At 38.8% G+C, this 12,791-nt stretch overlaps 3 protein-coding genes across 6 annotated transcripts in view; 1 reads left to right on the forward strand and 2 right to left on the reverse strand.

The window, feature by feature from the left end:
• The window catches only part of LOC105663894 (uncharacterized), a 209,075-nt gene that overhangs the window by 127,362 nt on the left and 68,922 nt on the right, over positions 1 to 12,791 (reverse strand). The gene's annotated exons all lie outside the window — the stretch shown is intronic.
• Positions 1 to 12,791, reverse strand: part of LOC105663427 (uncharacterized) — a 160,082-nt gene that overhangs the window by 35,137 nt on the left and 112,154 nt on the right. For all 4 annotated transcript variants that reach the window (XM_076540550.1, XM_076540549.1, XM_076540548.1 and 1 more), the window contains one exon: positions 881 to 1,070. In XM_076540550.1, the coding sequence (XP_076396665.1) occupies positions 881 to 1,039 (159 nt within the window). In that variant the 5' untranslated portion in view covers positions 1,040 to 1,070. The remainder of the gene's footprint in view (positions 1 to 880; positions 1,071 to 12,791) is intronic.
• LOC143265920 (uncharacterized) lies at positions 8,608 to 9,216 on the forward strand. The gene has a single exon (XM_076540598.1). The coding sequence runs from the start codon at positions 8,608 to 8,610 to the stop codon at positions 9,214 to 9,216; it is 609 nt and encodes a 202-aa protein (XP_076396713.1).

Raw genomic sequence — 12,791 nt, forward strand, 5'->3', positions numbered from 1 at the left:
GACTCTGTCAGGATTGGAACAAAAGGTTGTTGCAAGTTACATTCTGGTTTGAATAAAACTTTGTACAGTGAAATACCAACTACTTTGATATACGGAAGCTGTTACTTAAGCTGTGTGTCTATCTTTATGTTAGTACTGCACATTTAAGCGTAGTTCGTGATTTCCGCGAAGCGAGAGACTAGCTTTGTTGCCTATCAAATCCTTCTTGTTTGGTAACGCGCTAGAACTTTCCGAAACTCAAGGACAACGCGAAGGAGAATCATCGTACGATAACTTCACTTTGATCTATTCCCACCTTGCGCTTTGATTGGTTCGTGGTTTTCCTTAATAACATAAAAACGAAGCTTCAAACTCCATTTTTGCAAAGGGAAATCTTGTTCAGAATCACGTCAACTGCCCCCTATTTTTGGGACCAGCACTAGTTGTGAGACACCCTGTATACGAGAAGCAATGAACAAACTTATTCCACAAATAAAATCCATACACGTCTAGTAGCTATAAATACTTTGTAATCGCTGCAGTAATCGTAAGTATTGTTATCTTTTTTATTTATCGGAATACCTTCTTCAATGCAACGAATACAATGTCCACTCCAGGAATCTAGTAATAGAGCTATTTTGTCGTCAGTATTTCGGAAATATACTTCTACATACATCCAAAACCACGTATCAGTGACATTGGTACTTCAAACCCTAATATTGTAGAGTGTTAAAATTTACTTGTCAAATTTGGAAACTTTTTTTCGTTAAAGTAATCCCGATCCTGACAGAACCTTCATTTCTCTTCCTTACTACTGTATCGATTCAGGAATTGTAATTTTTCACTATTTAATGTACAATTTCGCAAAAGTGTATAATTTAGTATTTTTACTTATGTTTACATGAATTTTGGTGTATTTAATGATTTCCACAAGGAAGTCTGAGTTGTTTCCTGTGGGGCAATTCCAAACTGTTTCATCAACTGGTAGGCATGAAAATGCATTCGATTCACTGTATGTAGTGGGAATGACTGAAAAAATGATCCAAAACGTGACAATCATTTGATAAATCCTTATGTAACATCGATACTTTCTGTAACAGAAAATTAGACGATCCCTTGAAAAATTTTGCGTCTTATAAGTAAATTCTAAACTGTATTTCTGATTTACACTGAAGATAGAAGCAAATATGTACAATATGCTGTCAACCTCAGAAGGTTGCAGCCGACAGTCATCGTTTATGAAAAAATTACAAATAAAGAATGATTGAAAAACATAGGTTACATAAATTACTTTAACTGGTCATATTAGATTAGGTTAAGTTTGTTAACAAGCCTTCTTCTCTAAGCAAGTTGTGCTGCAAAAGAAGGCTGCAGAGCGGGTCCGTGAATGAGCGGACTTGAGTAGGTTAAGACTAGAATTTAGTTTCTGTACATTGGTACTATGTCCCTACATAGTCATTTCTTATTATTACGTCCCGGATGGTACCTTTGCTGATATCAATATGAAGGTCCGGAATCGCTCTTGAATTGACATTCTTTTAGACCACGCGGTACGTGCGCCCGACGTATGTCAAGGATCCCAGGGTGTACAAGTATGACACAGTACTTACCCGAAGCTTCCTCCTTAACTTTTACAATAGATTTTTCGGATCCTTAGGTAGTAGATCCTTCGCTGCGATCTTCTTCACAGTTATATCAATAGGTAATAACTGATACTTAACTTCGCGGATAACTGGTCGCGGGGTAGGAGCTAGACAGGGTAGGTATAAGGTGTGTAGGATCTTACGTACTCGGTATCTACGACCCCCTCGTCTTTGTCTCCCCATGAGCTGACTAAAAATGCAGAGGCATCAAACACATCATATGCGCACCGTGCGGCTATGTCTCGCACCACCGTGGCGATGTGGATTACCTATCTCGATTTCGCAATATAATGGATCTCGTGCGGCTATGTCTCGCACCACCAGATCCAGCGTAATCGAGTATACGTATTTTAAATAATCACAAGCTCTTAAAGAGATCTCGGGTTTATGGGAAATGATTAAAGGCGAAGATAACTAAATATAAAATATATTCGATACTAAAGATGATGTCGGAATATAAACTGATACAAATGAACTTAGAATTGTAATATAAATGAAACGTGTAGTTTGGAATTGGTAGAAAATGGGCGGAATTAGGATGGGAACTAGCAGGAACCAGCACGAGGGGATCGAACCCTGTGACTAGTCGGACTGCTACTGCTCGCGAGGCTACTCGAACTGGGCTTTTATATTGCTCGGTGGTGTCAGAAGAGAAGATAAAGAGAGATTAGTTATGATCTGTTATTGTCTGGAGATTGCGTGATGTAAATAGAGGTTCGCGGAATTAGATAGAGATGTACATAGCATGATGTTTAGGTTAAGATAGAGGGTGAACTTGCGGGCCTAGGAGTAAAGGAATATGAAACTTATGCTATCTTATTTATAACGCACGCAGGACTGTGTCTTATAATTAATTATATAAGAAACGCAATATATATACAGGGTGTTCGGCTACTGGTGGGCATAATTTTAGGGGTTGGTAGCTGGAGTGATCTGAACAACTTTTTCCTTTACCAAAATGCTGGTTAAAGTTTAATTTTTGAATTATTAATGAAAAACACTGACCAATGAGAGCACGTATAGACCAATCGCGCGACAGCTTCGAATATGACGGCCGATCGTCGTCGTGAACAAATGTATCGATACTGTCGGTATAACGTCGGTATAATAGAAAGCTGTTAGATGAAAGTTACATTGAATAATGAATAAAAAAATCTAGATTATTGTTGAATTATTATTCATTCATGAATAAGAAATAACAAAATTAGTCTCTACTCACGTAATCAAAATAAATCGAATTTATTCAATACGTTTATTCGTTATCGCAAAGAAATAATAGATAAAATGTGAAAAATTATTGTCGTTAGATATTGTAATGATGAAAAAGAACAAATTCTCATTTTTAAAAAATTGAATAACTTTTCTACTCAATAAATAAAAATATGAATTGAATAATTAACAAATTTAAATGTAGCTCATCCATTAAACCACAAATAATCACAATAAAAATGCGTCTCTGTCACCGGTCCGATCCACCGGGTCCTTACTGTTAATATAAATCAATCACCATACAGAAATTCAAAAAACTCTCAAGAAACTTCATTGTCACCTATCACTTTCATCTTTCATTATTAGTTCTCATTATCACTTTTCTCTCTCATTTTTCACTAATTTGCACTAATTTTCACTGTGAGTCCGACACGTAAATAGGACGAATGAAAACACGTGAACGAATATTCATAAATAATTTAAACTATACTATCTTGAAAGCAAGAAAACGGAATTTTCGATTAAAAATAACGATACATTGTATTTCGACACGTTTCTTTCGACAATAAACGATGACTGTCGATCGACGCCGCAGTCGTTCAACAGATCATCGTTGCATGGCAACTGTTCGCGACGTATGCCTCGCGATCGAGAACAAAACCGCGATCCGTAGCCAGTCTAACAATGTCTTCTAATAAAATACAATATAATATCGATTCCTCAATTCGGATATCTTATAATGAGAATAGCGTATCGTTAAACATACATATCTATGAATAATAATTCACGCGTTTTCATTCGGTCCGTTTACCGGTCGTGCTTATGTTGTGCAATTATTAGAAAGAGACAGTGAAATAAATTGAGAGTTCATTGACCCTGCCAGGATATCAGCTGTTGATGCTCTGATCGGTGGATCTACCCGGTGACATAAATATTTTTTATCGAAGCTAGTTTTTTCATGAATCAATGGGTAAGTTTTATTTAAGTTGTTTCCATATTTTTAAAATTATACGTACGCAGCAATTGATTTATTTCACTTCAATGAGGTACTGCATTAGATATTTTATTCCAATTTTATCCCATTTCGTAGGGAAGGTACTCATTCGTTTTGAAACGTGAATTTATTCATTTGCTGCATTAGAATAATCGACAGAATGAATTTTCGTGAATTTATTCTTTTTCCTTTTTGAAGGCTTAAAATAAATACAAGATACTTGGTCTGGGTAAACAACAACTAATTGGTTTATCTCCCATTCACGAATTACGAAGAACTTAATATTATTCTTAACTTCTTAATTCATTATTCAATTTAACTTTCACCTAATAGCTTCCTGTTATACCGACGATATACCGACGTTATACCGACGTTATACCGACGGTATCGATACGTTTGTTCACGACGACGATCGGCCGTCATATTCGAAGCTGTCGCTCATGCTTTCGCGCGCCCGGTCTATGCACGCTCTCATTCGTCAGTGTTTTTTGCTAATAACTCGAAAATGGAGCCTCAACCAATATTTTGGCAAAGGAAAAAGTTGTTCAGAATCGCCCCACCTACTACCCCTTTTCGGGTCCTACATTAATTGCGGGACACCCTGTACTATTCGCGGCGGAATTTTGTTTAAAAAAGTTGGCGTTGATATAAAAATAGTAACTTCTAAGGCTATGCAGATATATTTAGCTAGACGTGCTTGTGAAAGAGGACATTTTTCAATCGGAATAACAAAATTATTATTTGAGAAAGATTACTAGTTCGTAAATACAGGTAGCGTAGTGGAAAGAGTTGTACGAAATCGTATAGATTGTATTTTAGCGGAGCGAAAACAGGGCAAACAGGATGGATTGTTACATGTTATTGAAAAGGGTAATGTATCCCTGAACACATATCACATAGATCATTTAGGACCGCTTTTACCTACGAAGAAAAACTATAGGCATATATTTGTAGCGGTAGATGCGTTTAGTAAATTTGTATGGCTATATGCATCAAAAAGCACTGGTATAGTCGAGGTGTTGCAGCGGTTGGAAAGGCAAGCAGCAATTTTCGGTAACCTTCGAAGGATCATTTCGGACCGAGGTATCGCTTTTACTTCGAACGAATTTGTAGAATATTGCAAGAAGCGAGGCATTGAACGTGTCATTATTACTGTAGGAATGTAGAGTGTATATGTATAGAATGGTGTAACCATACGACAGGGTTGCTGATACGGTTATATAATTAAGGGGGTACGTCGTGACGGGCCCCACCAATTTCGTGGTAACGTTAACGCAAGCACGAACGGTCCCCCTCCTCATCGTTATCACGAACTCCGAACCTACGTAGCCTGTGCGGATCGATAGATCGCTCTCTTGCTATTGAACTCGTTATAAGTACAGACGCATTACTAGAAAAGGTTAGTATAAATCACACTAATCGCAAGCAACACCAGAATTACGAAAGACACCGTGTTCTGAATGAGTTTCTGAGCGATAAATCAGTGGCTCATTACAACCTGCTGCTCGTTTCCACATTAACTGGAATTATAAAGTTTTCCACGAAATCAAAGGCAATGTCAGCGGCAAGTGATAGAGATACCGAGGAGTTGGTGCGGAATTATTTCTAATCATAGATTTTCGAGGTAATTAGCTAATTTCGAGGAAAACGGATTTGCGTAGACAATTCGGAGTTTGCGATCGCGAAGCATTCAGCGAAAAAGACGAAACGAGTTCTTTATATTGTGTTGATTCGGCAACGATCGTTCCTAAGCCGGTTAAGAATGCATGTTTTTGTGTGAGGTACGTTCGTTTCTATTTGTGTTCCGTGTATCGAGGTATGTACGTTTCTATTTGAATTCCGCGAATCGAAATATGTTCATTTCTATATGTATTAATTATAGGCAATAGGAATAAATACATTTGTGTAAATGATATTCTACTCGGAGACCACCGATTTCTTTAATTATTAACTACCACAAAATGTACTCGTCGCTTGAAGGAAGAACGGTTACAATGGCAACCACTGCGAAACTGCGTGTATGAATGTTGACTTAATGAAAGGTACAGTGTGAAATAGATTGCGTAAATAAAGTATGAAATAGGTCATGAATGTTAAAGTGTGAAATGTTATGCGAAGTGGTTGCTAGCGATAGGGAAAAAGTAATGCTAGGAATTCAGTATAAACACGGGATTTGAACGAACATAACGTGATGAAACAGCAAAATACGAGTTGTTTGATTTTACGATTTACGATTTATGATTTATACTTGAATACGTTAATCATTATTTCTTTTTGTTGTGTTCTTTTAATAAAAGAAGGATAGTTTATAAAATTCTATTCCTACAATTGAGAAACACTATTTTGCGGGATAGAATTATTCATTGTGATGGAAGGAAAAGTGTTGCAAAATCTTACGACGACACGTTTGAAAGAGCTCTTGCAAGAAAGAGCTCTGCCCACTAGCGGATCAAAAAACAAGTTAATGGTAAGATTGCTTAATCATGGGGGTCGGATAGAAGGCGCTTTTGATCAAGAAGAAGCATCCGTACAGGACGACATAAGAATGGAGCAGGCATTACATTCCACAGCCCAGTCATCGGAAATGGAGCTAATGAGGCTACGTCTTGAGCTCCTGGAAAAAAAAAGGAGATAGCCTTTCGGGAGGCAGAGCTAGCAAAACGTGAGTTGGAAATAATGCGTATAATGCAAGCGAGTCAAGCGTCGCAGCCTTAAAATCGGAAGTAATGTTCGCCACTTCAGAGCCTCTTCGTGCGAGCATCACGGCTATTGCGGACATATCAAATTACTTTGACGGTTCGGGAGGAGTTTTTGAGACATGGTCAAAGCAATATAAGCTCCTAAGCGACACGTATGAGCTGTGAGACGACATTAGCCGCATCCTTATACTGTTGAAACTTCAAGGAAAGCCATTAGACATGTTTCATTCCCGTCCGGAACACATGGAGCTGCCAATCGAGATCCTTTTGGAAGAGATTATTGTGAATCCGGCCCGGCCGAACCGGGCTGCGGATATGCTACCTCGCCCCATTGGGCATACGCATAAATAACTGCCTATCACCTCCTAGTCCCACGAAGTTACTGCCACTACGAGTCCACCTCCAAATGGTGTTAGCACCGGTTGGTGATAATCCCGGTGGGGTTACTGCACCTCCCATAACACCCATGTTATCAAGGTTAGCCTTGAAACGTTTGATGGGTCTCCATCGGGGACCTTTCGGTTACCCCTACAACACATTATTACTACCGGTGGCATCCGTTGCTCAGAGTCCTGAGATTGGGTAGCTCCGCCGGCAGTTTTAAGAGTGAAAGTTGTGTTGTCTGCGATCACGGACTCATTTCGGATATTATTAGGCTTAGTTAGGGATCACCAGCCCGACACCTCAGCGACGGACCTTGCACTCACCCCCTGATTCAGTAAACGTAAAGACGAACTTACCCATGTTAACAGGATTCCTCCTGTAACGTTTGATGGAGGATGCTTGAAATTTTGATGGAATGGATCCAAGGTTCGAACGACAAGAGAATGAAACGGAGAGTGAGAGTGAATGATAGAAAGATAGTGAGGTGGATGGATGAATTGAAGAGAATAAAAGCTAAAGTGCGAAAGAAGAAGAAGCGTGGATGATAGATGCACGGCTGAGTAGGTATAAAAGCTTGATGAGAGAATATAAGCATGAGTTTTACAGAGTGAAAGAAGAATGCTGGCGAAAGTTTGTGAGTGAGTCGTCGAACCTGAATCCATGGGATCCTGTATATAGAATATGCAGAGGTAAGAATGCGAGGGGAGAATGAGCTCATTGAATGTTGATGGTGTGAACTATTCCACATGGAGAGAATGTGCTTGAGTGCTGTTAGAGCGATTCTTCCCAGCCTCGAGCAACTCAAGGGGAGTGAGTGGTGCGGTAGAGAGTGTGAATGAAGTGGAAGAGTTTGATTGGGATGAAGTGAATGAGGCTGTGATGGCGTTGAAGTTGGGCAAGGCACCTGGTTTGGATGATATAATTGTGAAGATGTTGCGAATGATTTGGTGTGCGATTCCGGGATGGCTGTTGAGATTGTATAATGCTTGTTTGAAGACTGGATGTTTCTCGAATGAGTGGAAGAAAGCGTGTGTGGTTGTCTTGCTGAAGTCCCCGGATAAGCCGTGAACGGACCCTGCGCCGTATAGACCGATAAGCCTGCTATCAGTGTTTGGAAACACGTTGAAGCGAATGATGGTTAAAAGGCATGAACGGAGAATGTGTGAGAGTATGGATGATGCGCAGTATGGCTTTCGCAGGGGCCGTTCGACGGAGAGTGCTTGGTTAAAAGTGAGGAAGTATGTGCAAGAGAGTGAAAGGAAGTATGTACTAGGGATATTTATGTGACGACAGGGAAAGTCCCGAGTGGAAAGCGAGGTCTGGATTTTGTCAGAGACTTTTTGACCCGTCGAGTCAATAGAGTCATTAAGTTGTAAATAGTTTTGCGCTGGCTCGACGGGTCTAAGAGGCCCTCGGCCCTTTCTACTCGGGACTTCTCAAAAAAGGAGAGAGTTTTCTCTTCCATCCGAAAATGTTTTTCGTGAGACATTTGAGTCTCGATCTCCGTAGTAAATGCATCGCGCCTTCTGTATCAATAAAGTATTTCGCCACATACACGATTGTATTCATTCACGTACATCACCTCAAATTGGTGACCTGCCGACGTGATTTTCGGAAAAAGAGGTGTCGTGAGTGAATTATAAATACTTTTCTGTGTTATTAGTTTTTATTTATCAAGTGTAGATACTAAATAGTGACAATGGCTAATGAAGGTGCGAATCCTCGATTAGGTGATGCGAGCGCGAGTTCAAGTGACAAAGTGAGTGTTGTGTTGCAAAGTTCGCGTATACCACAGTTTTGGCCGTTAAAAGTCGCATTATGGTTTAAATTATTAGAAGCTCACTTTACATCCGCGCGCATCACAAAGGACGAAGCCAAGTTTAATATCACCATCGCGAATTTAGGTGAAAAGTATATTGAACAAGTCGAGCATATTGTGGTTAATCCGCCCGAGTCGGGACAATATGAACTCTTAAAAAAGGAACTAATGAAACGATTAATCGAATCGGACAGTACTCGTGTGCAGAAATTGCTCGAAGGCGAGGAAATCGGCGATCGCACACCCTCGCAGTTCTTTCGGGATTTGAAAAAGCTCGCGATTCCGTCAGTGCCGGATGATTTTATTGTGACTCTGTGGAAAAATCGGTTGCCCGCGAATACTCAGCGTGTGCTTGCAGCCGCGACAGAGACGAATATTACGGCGCTCACGGAAATGGCGGACAGGATCCACGAGATTCGTCCGGAACGTGGACATCTCACATCGGTGTCTCGTGATAGCGAGGTGATGGAGTTTCGGGAAGAAATTTAGAAACTGCGTTTGCAATTGAGCGAGGTGACGCAAAGACAAGGACGTCCTCGCAGACAGCAGAGAAGACGCAGCGGAAGTCGGAGCCGTAGCCGTGATGGGAGTGCCAGCAGGCGTGGATTATGCTGGTATCACTGGCGATTTAAGACGCGGTGCACTAGATGCCAGGCTCCATGTTCCTGGGTTCCACCGGCGGGAAACAAGACGAGCCGTCGGTGAATGCGGTACACTACGACGGTCCAGCGACCCGCCGCATCTTTGTTACTGATAAGGTTACAAAGACTGACTTCTTGGTCGATACAGGCGCCGATGTCTGCGTTTTTCCCCGAAGTCGACTGCGTGTACCAGCGAGAAAGTGCGAGTACGAATTGTTCGCAGCTAATGGTACACGGATTTCAACGTATGGCACAATTGCGCTGGACCTAAATTTCAAATTGCGGCGGAGTTTTAAATGGCGTTTCATCGTCGCCGATGTAAGCACGCCCATCGTGGGAATGGATTTTTTAACCGACTTCGAAAAAGGAGGAGATTACTCAATTCGATCAGTATATTTTTTTTTTTTTTTTCTATGTATGTTCGCCGATTACGCCTAGCTGGGTGGACCGATCGGAACGAAACCTTTTGCATCTGGTAGATCCTGACTCCCCATTGATACCATTACCAAAAAATTTTTCATTTTTTAATTGCAAAGTATTGTTATTGCAAAAAACCGGCAACTTTTGAAATAAACTTTTCTCGATTTTAGTGCGCTTTTAATATCTTATCACAGACATGATTCTGAACAATTTTGTTCATATACAAATTTCGCGGAAAGCTTTAGTTTTCGAGATATTAGCGAAAAATTGTTGAAAAGTTTTGAAATCAACTTTGGACGATTTTAATGTCCTTTTAATATGTTATCAGGGGCACGATTCTGAACAACTTTTTCCTTATCCGCAATTAAGGGGAAGCTTTAGTTTTCGAGTTATTAGCGAAAAACTATTGTTACTAAGATATTGAATTCTACGTATGCCTCCGTGTCTCTGGTGGTGTATGAGTCAACATGCAGTCGCCGATTGTCTACTGTTTCTACAAACACGTCTTGCCGGCCGATAAAAAGCGTGAAATAAAATAATTTTAAGAAAAAAAATACGCCGACTTCGAAATGCACTAAAAAGTATAAAATAATTTCTATTTCCTAATGAAGTAATTTCTATTTCATTCAGTATAAAATAATTTCTATTTCCTAATGAAGTAATTTCTATTTCATTCAATCATACAATTACGTAACAGATATGAATGAAACCTATTTACTCGTTAGGTATTATATTAAATACATTTCAACCTTTTCGGAGGCGGCGCAAAATTAAATAACATATTCAAAATAATCTTTTAATTTTGCGCCGCCTCCGAAAAGGTTGAAATGTATTTAATATAATACCTAACGAGTAAATAGGTTTCATTCATATCTGTTACGTAATTGTATGATTGAATGAAATAGAAATTACTTTATTAGGAAATAGAAATTATTTTATACTTTTTAGTGCATTTCGATATCGGCGTATTTTTTTTCTTAAAATTATTTTATTCCACATCAATTCGTTTGCGAAAATTCCTCACTATGTACACACTTCACATTATGCGTGATGAGTAATTCAAAGAAGAAAGTCAGTTATTGCAAGATGTACTATTGCGATCGCACAACACGTATTACCGATAATATTAAAACTGTAATGTTCGAAATGTGCAGCATTCTCTTGTAAGCATTCTCGTTCGATCATCGACAACTAACTGACGTTTTGTACAGAATTTTAGAAACAAAAAACTTGTATTGGTATTCTCTTTCCACTATCCCCCCCCAACTGATCATATTACATTTCTCGATGAGCGAGCTTCTAGGGTTCTTGTGGAATCTTTTTCCCGTTGGGGGGGGGGGGGGGGGGGCGGCACTGTTTCGCTTTTCTTTCGTTGATCTTTGTTCATTCCGAGACTTTATTGTAAAACGTTCAGTCAAAATACGCATCTGTGCATATTCGTTAACAGTAATTCGTGTCGTAAAGATAAATTTTTCGACTTATCAAAATAAATAAAGCAAATTTAATATTGTCGGTAATACGTGTTGTGCGATCGCAATAATACATCTTGCAGTAACTGACTTTTTTCTTTGAATCACTCATCACGCATAATGTATAGTGTGTACATAGTGAGGAACTTTCGCAAACGAATTGATGTGGAAAAAGGTGGACATTTTTAACATTTTGATGCTACGGACTGGACAATCGTGTGCGTGTGTGATTATGTGCTTGTTTAGTGTGGGTTCTGAAAATTGTACCATTATTATACGGGAAACATCAAATATGACACTCACCTTTTTTACTTGACAATTTCATAGAGCGGGTATTGATATGCTCTTGTGAATTTTAGCGCGTAAATAGGTTTCTTATCATATGACGATGTACTTCAAAATTAATGAAGAATTCTCGCATCGTAAATTCACTCATGAGGTAAGCGTCCGAGTATTCTTTAATTTTATATCGTTAAACAAACACTCATTTGTTTTAATTATTTAAAAAAAACTGCGCTTGATCTTCACCTTTATTTTCGTTTCATCCATACAATGAGTTCCGTTAATAAAATACTTATTAATGTCATCCCAGCTACCACCCCCTAAAATTATACCCACCAGTAGCCGAACACCCAGTATAAGTTGTTTCTGCATTTTTAACATTAAATGAACGTAGGAATTGATCTATATCACTTCAGTGAGTTACTGCATTAGACATTCCATTTCAGTTCTATCTCATTTCATAGATACGGTACTCATTCGTTTTGAAACGTGAATTTATTTATTTGCTACATTAGAATAGTTGACAAAATTAATTTTCATGATTAATTTTATTCTTTATTCCTTTTGAAAGCATTAAATAAATACAATATACGTGGTCTGGGTAAACAACAACTAATTGGTCTTTCTCCTATTTGAGAATAATGAAGAACTATATGTATATTATTCTTAACTTTTCAATTCATTATTCGATTTAACTTTCAGCTAATAGCGTCCTGTTATATCAACGCAGTATCGATAGCCTTGTATACAACCACAATCGGCCGTTGCACTGGAAGCTGTTACTCATGCTGTCGAGCTCCTAACTTATACACGTTCTCATTAGCCAGTTTTTTTGCTAGTAATTCGAAAATGAAGCCTTAACCAATATTTTGGCCAAGGAAAATATTTTTCAGAACCGTCTCGCCTACTACTTTTTTTCGGCTCTTATACTAGTTCCAGGGGCACTCACAAGGGACATTACCCAATCGACACATGCCGATTTTGATGCGTTTTATTCCGTGCGGCGCGGTAGTGATTAAAACCGCGTCACGCTCATACCTGCTACACGTACAATAAATATTAAGAAATCAATTAACGGCATATGGAGAGCTATAAAATGTCAAAAATATTGTAAAAGATTGTAAAAATAATGATATTATTAATAAATATGCTGATTGCCCTTCTTCACAGGGAGTGATTTTAAATTATACATATATCTAATAAATATTGCTACAAACACCAAATTCTAAAAACATGTATCCTCTATTTTAGT

This window comes from Megachile rotundata, chromosome 15 (assembly GCF_050947335.1).
Source record: "Megachile rotundata isolate GNS110a chromosome 15, iyMegRotu1, whole genome shotgun sequence".
In the NCBI taxonomy this organism is placed as follows: Eukaryota; Metazoa; Arthropoda; class Insecta; order Hymenoptera; family Megachilidae; genus Megachile; species Megachile rotundata.